The sequence below is a fragment of the Eubalaena glacialis genome, chromosome 3, assembly GCF_028564815.1.
Source record: "Eubalaena glacialis isolate mEubGla1 chromosome 3, mEubGla1.1.hap2.+ XY, whole genome shotgun sequence".
Classification (NCBI taxonomy): Eukaryota; Metazoa; Chordata; class Mammalia; order Artiodactyla; family Balaenidae; genus Eubalaena; species Eubalaena glacialis.
The window spans coordinates 162,576,200-162,595,888 of record NC_083718.1 but is presented as its reverse complement, the minus strand read 5'-3'; the positions used below and the strand labels follow the sequence as shown (position 1 = coordinate 162,595,888).

The 19,689-nt window shown below is 36.6% G+C and overlaps 1 protein-coding gene across 1 annotated transcript in view; it reads left to right on the top strand.

The window, feature by feature from the left end:
• The window catches only part of RLF (RLF zinc finger), a 78,534-nt gene extending 59,097 nt beyond the window's left edge, over positions 1–19,437 (top strand). Inside the window, exons 6-8 of the mRNA XM_061186736.1 lie at positions 4,018–4,154; positions 9,678–9,819; positions 14,482–19,437. Of these exons, the coding sequence (XP_061042719.1) occupies positions 4,018–4,154; positions 9,678–9,819; positions 14,482–19,131 (4,929 nt within the window). The 3' untranslated portion in view covers positions 19,132–19,437. The remainder of the gene's footprint in view (positions 1–4,017; positions 4,155–9,677; positions 9,820–14,481) is intronic.
• Positions 19,438–19,689: the final 252 nt, after the last annotated feature.

Here is a 19,689-nt window from a genome sequence, read left to right as displayed (position 1 = left end):
TGAAAGAGGCTTAAGGTGAGAACATGGTGTGGAATGAATGAGCCTGAATAGTCTTTCACATGCTTCTGAGTTCTTGGCTGGTTCTGCTCACTATCCATTCATTTCAATTCAGTAAATGTTTATTGACTACCCTTGGACATAAAACAGTCACCATTTTCCTAGCCTTCAAAGAGCACACAGTAATAAGGTATTATCATTTCCACTGTTAAAGCATCTCACTGTAGCATAGTGGCTAAGAGTATGGACTCTGGAGCCAGACCATCTGGGGTAGATCTGGGGATGTTTATGTAAATTTGTAGAACAGTACCTGATATATAGTAATGCTGTATAAGATTTAGAAGTATTATTATCATTATTATTACTTTTTCACTGCCTTTTTTTTTCTTCTTCACATCTCCTTATTGCTCTCTCTGCCTGGACAATCAGCTTACCCTCTTCTGTCTATCTTGTGGACTGATAAAAACTCTTGCTTAAGTCACACCCAAATATTAGGGTAAAAGAACAGATATACAATCAACACAATCCAACCTTTCTTTAAAATAGGTACATATTTGCAGTAGTCATGTATTGTTTGCTATACAGTTAGTGTGTATAGACAGAATACTGGAGTAAAACTCACATTGGTTATTACTGAGTTGTAAGATCTAAGGCTAATTTTTATTCTCTATATTTTTCAGGTTTTCTATTATAAACATTTTTATAATCAGGAGAAATCTAATAAATAGAAGTTAATCAAACTAAAAACTATACTGATTTCAAGTCATTCCTTTCAGATATATATCCAGAAAGCCTTGGCAGTCTTACAGATCTTACCATGTTGATAAAATGAGAAAATACAATAAAAGTTATTTGAAATGGATAAAAAATATTCTAGAGGGCTTCCCTGGTGGCGCAGTGGTTGAGAGTCTGCCTGCCAATGCAGGGGACACGGGTTCGAGCCCTGGTCTGGGAGGATCCCACATGCCGCGGAGCAACTGGGCCCGTGAGCCACAATTACTGAGCCTGCGCGTCTGGAGCCTGTGCTCCGCAACAAGAGAGGCCGCGATAATGGGGGGCCCGCCCGCGCACTGCGATGAAGGGTGGCCCCCACTTGCCGCAACTGGAGAAGGCCCTCGCACAGAAACGAGGACCCAACACAGCCATAAGTAAAATAAATAAATAAATAAAAATTAAAAAAAAAAAATTCTAGAAATATATGTTGTGTGTTATTTCCATTCTGATTTATATGTCTGGCATAGAGAGCTTCTCATGCTATTTCTCAGCTTGGAGATGTAAAATTGAATTTTAGAATTCTTGGTTTTCAGCAGGAGCTTTAACATGGTGTGGATGGTAGGTGGTGGTTGTTCTGGAACAGCTGGTTTTACTTGCTGTGGAATTCTCACTTTGGTCCTTCAGTCAGTACAATTTTAAGTGGTTCTGTGGTGAGCATTTCCTCTCTGGATGACCCTTCTGATTCATTCAGCTATGGATGAGGATATGGTTGTTTAGGGCATCAGTAAAATTCCATCTTCATAATGTATGATTTTATTTTTTTCCCTGAAACCTGAGTTTAACTTTAATTATGTTTAGACTTTAACAACTTAACTTTTCCTCCCAATACTCGTTAGATACAAATTTACATCGAGTGATTTTGCATCTGAGAGTGATCTTTTGAGATACTTTCTAGTATTCTTAAGGTTCACTTTCTTTTTTAATTTTTCTTTTTAAAATTTATATATTTTGTGAAAACAATTTTTTTGTCTAGCATTTTATACTTTTAATGAAAACAATTTTTAACAGCACTTTTAAAGTGCTTCCTTTTTGCCAATCCCTTTTTTTTCTTTTTATTAATTTAATTTTATTTATTTTTGGCTGTGCTGGGTCTTCGTTGCTGTGTGCGGGCTTTTTCTAGTTGCGGCTAGTGGGGGCTACTCTTCGTTGCGGTGCGCCAGCTTCTCATTGCGGTGGCTTCTCTTGTTGCAGAGCGTGGGCTCTAGGCGCGTGGGCTTCAGTAGTTGTGGCTCGCGGACTCTAGAGCACAGGCTCAGTAGTTGTGGCGCACGGGCTTAGTTGCTCCGTGGCGTGTGGGATCATCCCGGACCAGGGCTGGAACCCATGTCCCCTGCATTGGCAGGCAGATTCTTAACCACTGCACCACTAGGGAAGCCCCGCCAATCCCTTTTAAAACATATTTTTTTTAGACTTAGCTCTAATAGGTACACATAGCACATTTTTAGAAATTGAGATATAATTGACATATATTAGTTTTAGTTGTGCATCGTGATTCAGTACTTGTATATATTGTGAAATGATCATCACAATAAAGCTAGATAACATCTGTCACCATACATAGTTACAAAAACTTTTTTTCTTGTGATGAGAACTTTTAAGATAAACTCTCAGCAACTTTCAGATATGCAATATGGTATTATTAACTATAGTCACTGTGCTGTACTGAAACATGTTAAAAATTCTTATAATAACTATGAGGAAGGTTCTGTTATTCCCATTTTAAAGATGAGGAATCTGAGGCACTAAGTTACTGAGAAGTTATGTAACTTATCCAGGATCACACAGCTAGTAGCTATAGAGCTGGGAAGAGAATGTATACAGTCTGGTTCTACAATAATTGCTTTTAACCACTGCACTACACTGCATATTATGTCATTGCATTATCTTTCCAAAGATTAGAAAACACAGTATTAAATAAGTTTCACTTTTTCAACATGAACTTTTTACCTTTAAATTAAACTTGATTCATTTATTCCATTTATCAGCACGTATTTACTGAGTGTCTTCTATGTTCCAGACACTGTGATAAGTGCTGAGTTTTGAACAAGATGTACATAATCCTGACCACATGGATTTTATATTCTAGCAGAGAAGACATGCTAATAAGTTGTTCAACTAATGATTGAATTGCAGTTGTGGTAAATGCTACAAAGGAGAATTTGAGAGTAGAGTTTTTGCCAGGGATTCTAACGTGCTTTTAGCAGTTAAGGAAGGATTCAGTGAGAAAATGGCATTTGAGCTAAGCTGAGAAAGAAGCCTTTCTGTGCCTACCTGAGGGTATAACTAAAATTAGAGACTTAGAACCACCAGAGTGGTTCTGCATAGCACTCTGGAAGTAGATGAGCTAAACTCTATATGCCTCATTTGCCCTGATACACACTTCATTTGTCCTGAAAGTATCACTGTTTTGTATATTTGGTGCCTAGTATAATTGACATTTATAATGCTGACACAGTCATGAAATAGACTATGTTCTTCATATTCTGTTTATTAAGACAGGGAAATGATAAAATAGAGAGTGAGAAAGGGTCTTCAGAAGTCTTAATCTACTGTTTTACCACTATACAAAAAGAGCCCCGGAAAATTCTACTGATTTGCCCAGAGGTTGGTTGGTTTTGTTTTTTTTTTTAAGATTCCTATAAATAGTGTAAATGAAAAAGATGTGTTTCTAAAAGTGTTTTAGTTGTGTGAAAAACTCAGTTATACAAAATAGTTTTTCCTTAATTACATGAGAAAATGATATGTTGATATAGTATTTAAATTTAAAACAGTTTCTCAGCTGGCCTCCTTTAGCCCTACTGGGAGTAAGGGTAAGCTTGTTATTTTTCTGTCTATAACTAGAGTGACTTGAATTAAATTGAAAAAGAAAGAAAGAAACAAAAAATGGGAAAAAAAGTTGATGGTACTTCAGGTGAAAATAACCTGAAGTTATACATAATTTGATTCTTTTACATAGTAACAATGTTCATGAGTAATTTTTTTAACTGTACAAAAATGTTTTATCTGTGTTGGGACTGCAGTGGAACTTCCGCATAGCATCTGTTCTCTTCTCTGTTTAATAATTTCTTATATGAAATTTTTATTCCAGAAGACTCAGCTATTAGTAGAAGAAAACTATATATCCCTAATTCTTGCCTCATCAATTACCAAAGATAGAAAATGTTATAAAGAAGCTTCATGTCATATAACAAAGTTTACAGAAAAGTCACCATTTTCTTTTTGACTTAGTCATCTCATTTTTGATAGATTGCAAAGGTCGACTGCAAGGAGGTACTAGACATCATATGTAATCTGGAATCCGAGGGTCAGGATAACACAGCATTTGTTCTTTGTACGACTTATCTTACCCAGCAGCTCCAAACTGCAAGTGTATATTGTTCTTGGTAAGTATATTTAGTTTTTATTCCCTTTATTTGTTAATACATAGTATATAGCATTTAGGGTTTATGTAAAATGTTGGTTTATTTCAAACTTAAAGACTAAGCAGATTAAATGATGACATGAGAATTAAATCTTTCTTAAAAGCTAAACCATTTAATTAAAAATATTATTGGTTTAATCTTTTCCAGGAGAGTCCAAAAATAAAGAAAGAGTAAAAAGTCTGAGCTCCTCTTGATTATTCCATGGAGAGTTGTCTGTTAACTTCAATATATATCTTCTTCTTTGAAGATAAAATTATGGCAGTATAAACCAAATTGGTGTTAGGTTGTTTTTCCTTTACATTTATTACATCTTCTGATAGTCACTTTTCCCCTCTTATTTGGAAACTCACTAATTATCTAGGTTTCTAGGTCAAACTTTCACTAGAGAAGGAAACCCATTTGAATTGCAATCTTTTTTTGCAACTTTGGTACTGTTTAGCACAATTGCATTATTTGGTTTTAATTCAATTTATATCTTGTTTGCCTACAGAGTACTTAGTTGCTAAAAAGGACACAGTAAGTGTAACCCTTTGTTCTTTCATCCTAACGGTATTGAAACTGTTTAGGACAGCAGGACAAATGTGGTACACAGGAAGCCTCTAAAATGCAAGACTCTATCTATAAGTATCAGATTCGTGGTATGGAAAACACTGTAAGATTAGAGAAGGGTGCTCACTGTACACCAGTGTTTAAGGAAGTTGTCAGGGAGGAGGTAGAATTTGAGCTTTAATTCAAAGAATGGGTTGGATTTGCATAACCTTGATTAGAGGAGCTTCTAAGAATGACTTGAAGTTGGAAGTAAGCATTTTGTTTATAGGAAAACCTAATAAAACCTTTCATATACTTCAGCCCTTATTGATCTCCCTCTGGAGCATCTGTGTATATCTATAAAGTTTTATAGTTATTAGCATTTTTTATGTTGCTGTATTTCTGTTTATTTACTAATTTTTATAGAAATACTATTTGAGTTCCTTAAATTATCTCTCCCAATCCTCCTAATAATCATCGTACAGATAAGGCAGTGGAGGATCAACGGGATCTGAGAAGTCTTATAATTGCCCACAGTCTCAGAGCTAAAGGAGTAGAGGGTAAAGCCCAGGCATTTTGACCCCTAATACAGTGCTTTTCTTCTGTGCAGTTGTTTTCTTGGCACAGGGACAGAATTCACATCGCAGTCTTCTACCAAGTCCTCTGTGCCAGACTTATATCTCCTCTGAGAAAGGAGATACTAGGATAGGGGCTTAAATATCATTGTGGGCATTTTGTTAGCTAACCCAAAAAAAGGTGCTAAAAGTAAAAAGAATTTTAGCAGAGCAGTGAGATTTTTGATCACTATCAAGTAGAAGAATTTGTTTTTCATGGATTAGAGATTAGAGATTTAACCTCAGTAAAGCAGATGTATTTACTTGTGGAATAACCCCCATTTTTTCTTTTTACAGTTGTTTTCTTTGCCTATAATGAAAAAATATCTGCTAGCTATAGCGAGGCTTTTAGGGCAAAGAATACATTAAATCACATATGGGATGTGTTACAGATTATAAAGTGCTTTTCAAACTATAGTCACACAGTTCTTTTAATATTCTTGATATAGCTTCCCTTTTTTTTAGTGAGTCTAGGATTAATGCTGTTCTCCTGCAGCAGGAAAGGATTAAAAGGGATTTCCCTCTTATTGGCCTCCTGAGGAGCTATAATGAGTAAAGGAGAGGAAAGAAAATCTTAAATCACTTCACACTTTGTTAAAAGTAAGCTTCTTCCGAGCAATTCAGAGGGAAATAGAATATAAAATTTTAGAATTTTAAAACATTTTTTTCGCCCTTCTGTTGTTTTCAAAGGCTTTGGGGGTGGGTGGGTGGGGAGGCGGTGGTAGTGGGATATTGGAGTTAGCATAGCCATAACATAAAAACAGTGAATTTTACTAAGGAAAATGAGTCCCAGGAATTCTGTTCAAATAGGATAGATTCTTTTGTTGTGCTAGAGGTGTCCTCTGTTGAAGATAGTAGGCTATATGGGAGTATTTGTCTAGAAAAGAAAAAAATTTTTTATTAATTGGTATTTTATTGATGACAATAAAGTTGGAATATGATAATAAAAGCAGTCACTTATTTTAAATACACATATTAGAATTTATTAAGTGTCATTCTCGAATTTGGTCACCATTGAAGATATTTGAAAGGTAAACTATGTAACTATCACCCAAAACAGTTTTTTATTCTTTTAGAAATTTCCTTCAGAGACATTTACAAATTACAATAAAATATATCTTATTACTTTATAGCAATTACCATATTACTGATCTCAAAAGGTATATCACTCAGCTTATTCATTAAGCTTAACCCCAAAAGATTTTTGGCTATTTGCAAAAATCAAAGAAGTGCTGGAGGAATGAGTTCCCTATATATGTCTAGCAATGGTAACATAATTAGAGTAGCCATGCAAGTGAGAAAGATAACCCTTTTGAATGGGACAGTATACATACAGATGTGTAATTGCTACTGCTTCTTTAAAAATAAAATGATACAGTTGAACCTTAAACCTCCACACTAAGCTTTCAGTGAGTATTTGATAGGTTGACCTTTGGTCTCTGTAACACCTCTGAGCTTTAAATCTTTTATGTTGTATATTTGTGTTTCTTCAGATGTAATTTCGTGTCGCTTCTCTCCCAACTAGACTGTGATATACCAGGGTCGTCATGTATGTTGTCTAATTTACAGTTCAGTCCCCAGCACCTGGCGAAGACCAGATCCAGATATCCATTCATGTTTTATTTAACTGAATTTTTTAGAGGAAAAATGAAGTCATGAGAATCATCTATATTTGCAGGAGCCCTCTTTAGGGAGTGGTCATTCCTTAATTCCACAAAGTTTTCTTTGCCTCATTTCTAAAATACCTAAATTCTGGATCACAGTGTGACATTGTGGGCCTCCTGCTTTGCACAAACAGTGCAGTTTAAGGTTCTTGCTTGGTAGCTAGATGTCTGCCAAAATGTGTTTCCTACTATTAATAGAACTAAATATCCTTTCCAATTTTTATGAATTTGTATATAATTTGTTGTCTTGAGGTAGGTGGTGGGCTAATTTGAGGGTGCAGTAAATCATCTGAACATTGGAAGCATCCATACAGTAGAGTCATTTTCAGTATATTCTTTAATGGTTGTCCATTTTTTTAAAAATCACATCATTGTAGTGGTTGAAGAAGTATTGTCCTAGTGCATGTATGATCCAGGAGGCTAGAAGTTGCTGTTGGTGGTTTCATTGTTCCAGTGTGCAGATTTGAATGGATGATTAAAGTGACATCTTGGCGTTCTCACTAGTAATCCACCGGTTTTCATGGTGTCAGGCCTGTTTGTATGTTAGGGTGGGTAATAGTAGTTTTAGTTTGTTTTGGTAATAGTTTTAAATCGCTCAATTTTAACTGTGGAAATAAGTGTACAAATATAAAATACATGATAGAAATGTTCTTTTTTGATCATGGTTATTTGGAGTTAAGTTAACTTAACTCTAGTTAACTAGAGTTTGGAATATTTAACTTGGAATAAATCAAGCCCTAGACATTCTGATTTTTTTTAAAAAATCATTTTGAGAGACTTTAATTCTCAACGTGCCTTTTATCACTTTATCAGATTTGCCTAACTTTAAACTTGTAGCTAGTTGGTGAATTTTAGATAGTAGATATCCTTTACCCTTTATCTTCATAATCAGGTTTTACTAGCTTTGATAATTTTGTTCTTTTCAAATAGTATAGATTTCACATATATTTTGGTAGGTACTTCTTTTATCTCGGAGCGTATGTAATTCTCCATTTCCTTTGTTATTCAGAATTTTGCATTATTCTCTAAAGTTTTATTAGTAACATGCTTACATGTGAATGAAGCAGTCTTCTAAGTTTAAAAGTGAACAGTCATCCCAATTACTTGCCTGCCTGGTAGCTATTTTCAAAGCTGGCCTATCTCAGTTTTTACTTTTTCTGGTTAGGAAAGCAATGCTAGTCACCAACACAAATATTTAAAGGCATTTTAAGTTAATTTTACTTGTTGTATATAGCTCAAATTTTCCATCATTAAATATTATAAGCTTTAATCATATATGTCTTTTGAGACATATATTTATTTCAATCTTTGAAGCGAGTTGTATATCTACGTAAGAATTTTACCATATGGGAATCCCAGTTACCTCCTTAACAGTATAAGAAAATACGTTCTGTTAAACATGTTTGTTTTTAAATCTATTATAAAAAGAGGTGTATTCATTTCTTAAGCTTTGGATTTGTACCGTTTCCTGGAATAGTCTGTGTTAATAGCAATAATAGGATATTAGTGTTCTAAAACTGGCTCGTGAAAATAATATTATTTTTTAATGGAAATCATTTAACAAATACACAGTATCCACTGAGGTTGTACAGAAAAGAGTTACTTTAAAAAAATTTTTTTTATAAATTTATTTATTTTATATTTGGCTGCGTTGGGTCTTCGTTGCTGCGCAAGGGCTTTCTCTAGTTGCAGCGAGCGGGGGCTACTCTTCGTTGCAGTGCGTGGGCTTCTCGTTGCGGTGGCTTCTCTTGTTGCGGAGCACGGGCTCTAGGTGTGCAGGCTTCAGTAGTTGTGGCGCACAAACTTGGTTGCTCCGTGGCATGTGGGATCTTCCCAGACCAGGGCTCGAACCCGTGTCCCCTTCATTGGCAGGTGGATTCTTAACCACTGCCCCACCAGGGAAGTCCCCAGAGTCATGTTTTTTAAAGTGATAACATTCTCTTCTGTTTTGCTAAGGAACTTTCCTTGAATTCACATTTCATATTAACATTAGCATTTCTATTCTGGGCATTTGTTGAGTTTCTAGTGCTTTTCCTTTACAGTTTTCTCTTAGCCCATTCAGTACTTTTATTTAACTTATTCTTTTCAAGCTTTTCTTTGTTTTCATAATGAATATTTGTGGGATTCTTATATTTTAGCCATTTCCAAGAGTGCCATTTTAATAATTTTATTAGTAATATTTAAGATATTGTCATTCCAAGATACAGGCCTACGTAGCATCATGACATTTTAGAGATGGAAAGGGCCCATGAGATTAACATGGTGAAGTACTATACCATTAGAATATTTCATAGTTGTATACACTTTGTTGGCAGCATATTGGTGTCTGATGATCCTTGCCCACTAGGACAGGGCTTAATTCAGCCAGTATAATTACCAATGTAAGGGGTAAAACCTTTTGGAACAAGATGGGATCTAAGTAAGTCTTTGAAAATGTCAGCATAAAGGAAGTAGTCTTTTGTTGTTTTTATTTTTGCCCAGGTACAAAGAAGAAAGAAGTGGGGGAATTTTCAAGGAGGATTCTTCTTAATAATTTTACTAGTTTGAGAGGAAGCAGAATATAGACAGTTTTTTTCTTCTAGTTTTTATTTACTGTCACCTTTTTTTCACAAACCAAAAAATTGGGGTAGCAAATACCAGTTGCTTTAAATGTTTTACCGTAATCTTTCTTTTTATAGGGAATTGACTCTCTTTTGGAGTAAACTGCAAAGAAGAATCGATCCTTCTATAGACACTTTTTTGGAGCGCTGTCGTCAGTTTGGTGTCATAGCTAAAACACAGCAGCATTTATTTTGCCTGATTAGAGTTATACAAACTGAAGTGAGTAATTTATGCTTTTTATGCTGATTGTTGTGGAGGGAAGAAATGAGTGGGGAGATAACTTCTCAGGCAACTCCTTTTAAATAAGGGAAAATGAGAAATAATGGGGTTTAATAAGGTTATGGAATGGGACATATCTAGCTGTTTCTACAGACTTACTTCCTAGGAATCTACAATTTTTTTTCATGGGAAATAGTGATTGACTTGACAGACCACTGGAGGAAGGAAAGATTGTTTCTTGGTTGTCACCTCAACCACCCTGTATCTGCTTTTCCTAGAACAGTGTTCTATATTTTATACAGGCATGTTTGTTTGCAAATTAACATAATAATTATAAATAAAGTAAAATTGTATTTTTCAGCTCCTTGAGGATGGAGTGATAGATTCTCTAGGTTTTGGAGTAACAGAACAGTTCCAGAATCGACTGTACACGAATTATAAACTTCTGTGCAAATTAGGAAACAAGTTAGGTTTTTTTCGTTTTTTGTTTTTCTTAAAGAAATAAATATTTCCTAAAATGAAATGAAGTGCCTTGTTTTTTTAGTTCAGCCCCATAAGTGTATGCTAAGACTGCCAGCCTGGAGATTTGAGATGATTCTTATGCTATGTTCTGTTTCTGTTTTGTTTTTAATACCTACTCATGACTGAGATCTCTATATACCCATATCTATAATGGTTTATGTGTACGTTTTATGGGTTACATCTTTGACAACATCCAGGGATTGTTTATACTAAAGTCAAGGCACAGTTGTATCTTTGATACCTCCCATCTCCTTTAATGTAACCTTCCATATCCTATAGTTTATTTGAAATACGTGTATCTAGTCTTCTCCAGTGAAGATAGGAAAAGGTAAAAGTTGTCAGAAGCAAATTCATGGTCAGATAAGCTAGGTGATAATTATTTCTAATCACTGCAAATGAAGTTGTGTCTCCTATCTCAGAGAGAACATGTTCAAGTAATTACAGAACTTGCCTTGTTTAAAAAAAATTAGTGGTACAACTGGCCTTTAAAAAGTTGTGTTCTTTTTTTTTTTCAATCTTTAAGGGAAGTATGAATTTTCTGTTGCTGCATAACAGATTACCACAACTTAGCACTTCAGTTAACACCCATTTATTAGCTCACAGTTTTGTAGGGCAGAAGTCCAGCACAGTGTGGCACGGTTCACTGCTCAGTATCACAAGGCTGAAATTGAGGTGTTGGCCAGGCTGAGTTTTTATCTGGAGGCTCTGTGGAAAATCCACTTCTAAGCTCATTTTTATTGTTGACAGAATTCAGTTCCTTTCAGTTGTAGGGCTGAAGTCCTCATTTTCTTGCTGGCTGTCAGCCACGGTCTGTTTTCAGCTCCTAGAAGCCACCCTCATGCCATGCCTTCATTTTCAATCCAGCAAAGGCACTAGGAATTCTTCAAATCTGACCTCCTCTACCTCTGACTTCCAGATCTAGATTTAAAGGGCTTGAGTGATTAGGTCAGGTCTAGGTAATCCACTTGTCTTAAGATCAGTGGATTTGAGGCTTTAATTACATCTGCAAAGTCCCTTTTGCCATGTAACGTAACGTAATTATAGGAATGATATTTATAGGTTCTGCTTATACTCAAAGCAAGGAGATTATACAAAAGTGAAGGTCAGTGGGGGTCATCTTAGATTTCTGTTTACCTCAAGGAACCACAAAAAATGGGAAAGCTGCTAGAGGATTAGGGAAGGTGGGCTTCTGACACAGACCAAGGAATTTGCTGTCCATTTGTATAACGAGAACCCATTTCTTTTTCATCTCAGTCTATTTTCCACTGTAATCCTTGTTTATATTTGTCCTGAAGGGTAGGAAAGATCTGGACTGGTAGGTGGAAGGGGAGTGAGTGTGGAATTCTTTTCAAATTGAGAGACTTACCTCTAGCTTTTTAAAAGAGAGGTGATCTAACCTGTATCAGTTGGGATCTAGTTCTACTGTGAATGGTAGATATCCCACAGTGATAGTGGTGTAAAGAAGATAGAAGTTTCTCCCTCTCCTATACAGGTAGATAACCCAGGTAGACAGGCCAGGGTTGCTCTCATGGCTCCACATATCAGAAACCCAGGTTCCTTTTATCTGCTGTTAACACTTAGCTTCCATCTCATATTCCAATCCCAGCTATAATGTCTCCATTCCAGATAGCAAGAAGTGGAGTGGAGAGCAAACCACACTACGACACACCTTTTCCCCCACTCCTTGCAACACACACACACACACACACACACACACACACACACACACACACTCACATCTGGCTGCAGGGGAGAGCTAGGAGATATGTTGATTATTTGATTATTCCAGGTCACTTTGTAACCAGATAAAACCAGGTGTTCTGTTTTTATAAAAGAAGAGGTGAAACGATATTAGCACAACTAGCAACCAGTCACATAGCCCTTGGGAAGGAAAAGGTTAATGATGCTGAAAAGCTTTTGTGGGCGTTGGGTCTCTTGTGGAAGGAGGGCCTTGTAATAGAACCTCCTTATTTTCTGGGCTTCAGTTTTCTATAAACAAAGAGCTTAAACCAAATGATCAATTAAAAGTGCTCAGAGTTGTTAAATTTTGATTCTGTGACTTGAGAAAGTCATATTGGAAGGGATGACTTTAGAGAATCCAGGGTCTCTCTCAAGACTTTAAAAATAGTATGACAGAAGAAAGGATGTGGATGTGGTTATATTTGAAGTAGAAGGCTTAAGAAGAGGGATAATCTTGAAGCCAGTTTATTTGGCCTTAGGGCCCTTCTTGGTGGAACATATAAGTAGTACTGTTTGGCAAAACATGACTTTGTTTAGTTTAATCCCTTCTCTTTAGTAATAAAGAAGCTGAAAATTAGAGATGCGTGACTTTTAAGGATCTAGACCATGGGTATCTTGACAAATGGCATAATGTGATGTAAGGTTATCATTTGTAAGTCAGAGCACAGAGGACTTGGAGAAAGTCTGTTAAGTTTTAAAATCATAGGTTCTCAACAAGTTACTTAACCCCTTTGGAAGACTGTGAGATAAACAGCAAAGAATGTCTGTTCTTTCTTAAACAGCCTAATCTAGTTGAAATGGTAAAATTTTGTGAAATCATTAAGAACACTTTTCAAAAAAAAAAAAATAACTACCATTATACATTCTGAACAGATATACCAAGAAGTTACTTGTTAAAGGAGTGATGAATAAATTAGAATTAGGATATGGAATGTGAAGCTGAATTTTGAAGAAACTGATAGATATGGATAATTTGATAGGTTTTAAACCAGGAAGCTGAAGAAGTGCCTTGGCATATTGTATCAAGGGCACATGGGATATAGCCAAGTCAATTAACTTTGGAGTTGATATAGAGTGTAAAGTGGTTAAGACTCAGACGCTGGGAAAACATGCTTTAAGTTTAAATTCTTGCTCCTCTGCTCACTAGCTGGTGACATTGGACAACTAATTTTCTGAGCCTTGGTTTCTTCATCTATAAAATGAGGATGATGTATGCAAAAAGTTTATTTAGAATAGTGCCTAGGATGTAGTAAGGAGTCTGTAAATTGATGGCAATTATTTCTTTGTGTTCTCAACATTTAGAATGGTGCCCAACGAGAACAATTGCTTAGCAAATTGATGTTTGAACATTGGAATTTATCCTCAAATATTTCACATGGGGTTCCGTTGAATATTTACTATGTGCCAACATTGTAATACTCATTTTGTGTTACCTTATTTCATTTTTATAACAACATTAGGAAAAGCCAGTACTGCCACTATAATTATCATTGTACAGATGAGGAAACTGAGGCTTAGAGGAGTTAAAAACTTCTCACTGTAGTGAAGCTGGGGTTCAAAATCAGTCAAAGTCATACTCAAAATTCTGTGCTCTTAAGTACCGTATTTTAAGCCACTCTGCCATAAGATCCTGCTTTTCTTGGTTTATATTATTTTCACGCACCCTTTCAGCCTCTCACATGAAAGAATCATCTTAAATGCACTTGCCTTTTATCATATACGACCAGATCTTTTTTGTGATTTTTGACTGATTTCTGAGAACCTGCTGCTATAGAGAAATTTTCTGTTGTTTTTCCATGGGAAACTGAGATTTCAGTACACCTGTAACTACAGAGTATTAATTCTTTTAGGAGGAAATGGAAAGGATCATTTATTCTAAGCCTTGAGGTTTTGAAAACATCCAATTGTTCATGACATATGAGTTTTTTAAATTGAATTCAATCTTAGACTCACTTTTATACATGTGTTTCCTCTTGCACCCATTTATTTAAGCCCTATCCTTCCTGCCCAGCTTGAGACAATTCTTTTTTGAATCCTTGAGTGACCTTATTTATCCTGAGCTCCTTTGAATTTATGTGCCTTTATACATTTTGCACACAGATAAATTCCTTGAGGGTTAAGGACTGCTTTAATATGCAGTGCCTTATAAAGTTGGATACTCTATAAATGTACATTGTTGTTGTTCATGGTTGTAACATCTAATCCAGTCCTTTGCATGTTGAAAGAAGGAGGATCTAAATGTAACTTGCAGGAAGAAAGATTTAAGATAAAATTTTAGAACTTTAAGTTTTAAGAAGTAAGTGTGTGTGTGTGTGTGAGTGTGTGTATCTTATCAGTGAAAGTTATGTAATGTTTCCAAACTGGGAAAAAAAACCTTTTCTTCCCTATTTTTCTTAACAGGCACAAGATGCTGGTCTTGGGGTGTCGATTTTACTATGTGTCAGAGCTCTTCAACTCAGATCAAGTGAGGATGAAGAAATGAAGGCATCAGTTTGTAAAACAATTGCTTGTCTTTTACCAGAAGATTTAGAAGTCAGACGAGCCTGTCAGCTTACAGAATTCTTAATTGAACCCAGTTTGGATGGATTTAATATGTTGGAAGAACTGTATTCCCAACCAGATCAAAAATTTGATGAAGAAAATGCACCAGTTCCGAATTCTCTCCGATGTGAGCTTTTACTAGCTTTAAAAGCCCACTGGCCTTTTGATCCTGAATTTTGGGACTGGAAAACTTTAAAACGACACTGCCACCAACTTCTAGGACAAGAAGCCTCAGATTCTGATGATGACCTAAGTGGCTATGAACTGTCTATTAATGACACAGATGTTTTAGAGTCATTTCTTAGTGATTATGAGGAAAGTAAAGAAGATAAACAATATAGAAGAAGAGATTTGACAGATCAGCATAAGGAGAAAAGAGACAAAAAACCCATTGGTTCTTCTGAAAGATACCAGAGATGGCTTCAGTATAAATTTTTCTGTTTGTTATGTAAGCGGGAATGTATAGAGGCCAGGATTCTTCATCATTCTAAGATGCATATGGAAGATGGAATTTACACCTGTCCGGTTTGTATTAAAAAATTCAAGAGAAAAGAAATATTTGTTCCTCATGTGATGGAACATGTTAAAATGCCACCAAGCAGAAGGGATCGCTCTAGAAAGAAATTACTGTTGAAAGGCTCTCAAAAGGGAGTTTGTCCCAAGAGCCCTTCTGCAGCCCTGGAGCAAGGTCAGTCATTGAATGAACAAGCCAAAGGAGAGTCACATGAATATGTCACATTCAGCAAATTAGAAGATTGCCACCTGCAAGACAGAGATTTGTACCCATGTCCTGGCACAGACTGTTCCCGTGTGTTTAAGCAGTTTAAATACTTAAGTGTGCATCTTAAAGCTGAACACCAAAATAATGATGAAAATGCCAAGCACTACTTAGATATGAAAAATAGAAGAGAGAAGTGTACTTACTGTCGACGACATTTCATGTCTGCTTTTCACCTGCGAGAGCATGAACAAGTGCATTGTGGTCCTCAGCCTTATATGTGTGTATCTATAGATTGCTATGCTAGGTTTGGATCAGTGAATGAACTGCTTAACCATAAACAAAAACATGATGATCTGCGTTATAAATGTGAATTAAATGGCTGTAATATTGTTTTCAGTGACTTGGGACAGCTTTACCACCATGAAGCACAACACTTTAGGGATGCATCTTACACATGCAATTTCGTTGGCTGTAAAAAGTTCTATTATTCCAAAATTGAATACCAGAATCACCTCTCAATGCATAATGTTGAAAGTTCAAATGGAGCTGTGAAGAAATCAGTGAAACTTGAGCCTGCAGCAGGGGAAAAGCAAGATTGTATTGATCAGCCCCATCTACTTGACCAAGCTGATAAATCACATTTACCAGAGGATCTTCTTTTCTGTGCAGGATCAGCTAGTTCTCAAATAGAAACTGCAGAAAATCTGAAAGAAAACAGTGACAGTAATTCTAGTGATCAGTTAAGTCATAGCTCTTCAGCTTCCATGAATGAAGAGTTAATTGACACACTGGATCACTCTGAAACCATGCAGGATATATTATTGTCTCACGAGAAAGTCTTTGTGCCCTCCGGTTTAAAAGAAAAATGTTCCAATGTGGCAGTTTGTTTTGATGGGACTAAGTTTACCTGTGGTTTTGATGGCTGTGGTTCCACGTACAAAAACGCAAGAGGCATGCAGAAGCATCTAAGGAAGGTTCATCCATACCATTTCAAACCCAAAAAGGTAAAGACAAAAGATCTCTTTCCCTGTTTGGGTAATGAACATAATCCAACAGCTGAAAAGTTTGATACAGAACCTAAACCTAGCTCAGATACAAACAGTGACTCCCCAGATGAAGGTCTAGATCACAATATTCATACTAAATGTAAACGAGAACATCAGGGTTATTCCTCAGAAGCCTCCATTTGTGCTTCTAAAAGGCCGTGTACAGAGGATACCATGTTGGAACTTCTGTTACGCTTGAAGCATTTAAGCTTGAAAAACTCAATAACACATGGATCTTTCTCAGGGTCATTGCAGGGGTACCCATCCAGTGGTGCTAAGTCTCTTCAAGTGGTGTCACCTACAATCTCAGACCTTAATTTTCAGAATCAAGATGAAAATATGCCAAGTCAGTACCTGGCACAGCTGGCAGCCAAGCCTTTTTTCTGTGAGCTTCAAGGATGCAAATATGAATTTGTGACCAGAGAGGCTTTGTTAATGCATTATCTTAAAAAACATAATTATTCAAAAGAAAAGGTCCTTCAGCTAACCATGTTTCAACATCGGTATTCCCCGTTCCAGTGTCATATCTGCCAAAGGTCATTTACGAGAAAAACACACCTTAGGATTCATTATAAAAATAAACATCAAATTGGCAGTGACAGAGTAACTCAAAAACTATTAGATAATGAAAAATGTGATCATGAAGGCCCATGCTCAGTAGACAGGTTGAAAGGTGATTGTTCCGTGGAACTTGGAGGTGATCCCAACAGTAACTCTCAGAAGCCACACTGTCATTCTAAAAAGGATGAATGCAGTTCAGAAACAGATTTGGAGTCATCCTGCGAAGAAACAGAAAGTAAAACATCTGATATTTCATCACCAATAGGTAGCCATAGAGAAGAAGGAGAAGGAAGAGAGGGGAGAGGTAGCAGGAGAACTGTTGCTAAAGGAAATCTCTGCTATATTTTGAATAAATACCACAAACCATTCCATTGTATCCATAAAACTTGCAACTCCTCATTCACCAATCTAAAAGGCTTGATTCGCCATTACAGGACTGTACATCAATACAACAAAGAACAGTTATGTTTAGAGAAAGACAAAGCGAGAACCAAAAGGGAACTTGTCAAATGCAAAAAGATATTTGCTTGCAAATATAAGGAATGTAACAAACGTTTCCTGTGTTCCAAAGCTCTTGCTAAGCACTGTAGTGACTCTCATAACCTAGACCACATTGAAGAGCCGAAAGTGCTTTCTGAAGCTGAGTCAGTGGCCAGGTTTTCCTGTAACCAGCCTCAGTGCCCTGCTGTTTTTTATACATTCAGCAAGTTGAAGCACCACTTGATGGAACAGCATAATATTGAAGGAGAAATACATTCAGATTATGAAATTCATTGTGATCTTAATGGCTGTGGCCAGATTTTCACCCATCGCAGTAATTATTCTCAACATGTATATTATCGACATAAGGACTATTATGATGATCTGTTTAGAAGCCAGAAAGTGGCAAATGAAAGGCTACTAAGGAGTGAAAAGGTGTGTCAAACAACTCACACTCAGGGGCATGAACATCAGACTACCAGGAGATCGTTTAATGCTAAGGCTAAAAAATGTGGCTTAATCAAAGAAAAGAAAGCTCCGATTAGTTTTAAAACAAGAGCTGAAGCCCTCCATATGTGTGTGGAGCATTCTGAGCACACGCAGTACCCTTGCATGGTTCAAGGATGCTTATCTGTGGTGAAGTTGGAGAGCAGCATAGTGAGGCATTACAAACGTACCCATCAGATGAGTAGTGCCTACTTAGAGCAACAGATGGAAAATCTTGTCGTTTGTGTTAAGTACGGTACCAAAATTAAGGAGGAGCCCCCTTCTGAAGCAGAGCCCTGTATAAAGAAAGAAGAAGATAGAAGCTGTGAATCAGAGCTCACAAAGCACAGCCATTCCCCAGGTGACAGTAGCATACCTGTCCAGACCGCCGATTCCCTTTATCCAGGTGAAAGGGATGGAGGTCAGAAAGGATGTACAGAAAGCAACCCAGTTTTTGATGCAGATACTCTGCTCTACAGAGGAACTTTGAAATGTAACCATAGTCCAGAAACCACTTCTTTGGAACAGTGTAATACAGTTCAGCCTCCTCCTTGTAAAATAGAAAATTCCATTCCTAATCCTGATGGGACTGAAAGTGGGACTTATTTCACAAGTTTCCAGCTGCCTTTACCGCGGATCAAAGACTCAGAAACCGGGCAGCAAAGTTCAGGGCAAGAAAACACTGTAAAAAATTCAACCCATGTCCCAAAAGAGAATTTTAGGAAGCATCCACATCCCAGGTCATTTGATTTGAAGACTTACAAACCTATGGGATTTGAATCTTCATTTCTGAAATTTATTCAGGAAAGTGAAGAGAAAGAAGATGATTTTGATGATTGGGAGCCTTCAGAGCACTTACCATTAAGTAATTCTTCACAACCCAGTAATGACTTAACAGGGAGTGTTATGGCAAATAATATGGTGAATGACAATGACCCTGAAGTTGACATACCTCATTCTTCCAGTGACTCTGCAATTCATGAGAACCTGACTGCAATCCCACCTTTAATAGTAGCTGAGACGACAGCAGTTCCTCCCTTGGAAAACCTGAGGGTTGTATTGGACAAAGCATTAACAGACTGTGGAGAACTTGCCTTAAAACAGCTTCATTATCTTCGGCCAGTGGTTGTCCTTGAAAGATCTAAGTTTTCCACACCAATTTTAGAGTTGTTTCCAACAAAAAAGACAGATGAGCTTTGTGTAGGAAGTTCCTAAATAGCAATTTTGTTTTAGAAACAGACTGGCTCCAACACTGCAACATGGGGACAATTGCCAACTCGAACAAAGGCTGAGAACCAGCCACACCATTGTTTAGGGTAGAATAGGCTGTGTATTTACATGAATGTATAATATCTATGTCAGCAGTATTGGCTGAGTCCATTAGCTCTCCAGTTGGTTTATTGATTGGGTTTTTTTTGTTTGTTTATTAAAAAAAAATGGAACTGTATTCTTGTTTGGTGCTAATTAATACATCAAAATATATTGGGGCTTCCTTTTTCAAATTAAGTGTGCATGATTGTATATGGAACAAATACTAAGATCCCAGGGTGGGAGGGCTAGGGAAAGGGATATGTTCTTACTTGACTTGAATGTGCACCTGAGGGTGCTCTGTGTAATATATTGTACACTACAGCATCTTATATTTTTTGAGTTGAGTTTCAATAAATTACAATTTTTCACCCATTTTTTGTTTAGTCATAATGAGTTTTCATGCCACACATAAATTGGAATTGCACTTATATTTTCTGGAATGTGCACTTATATTTTACCCCA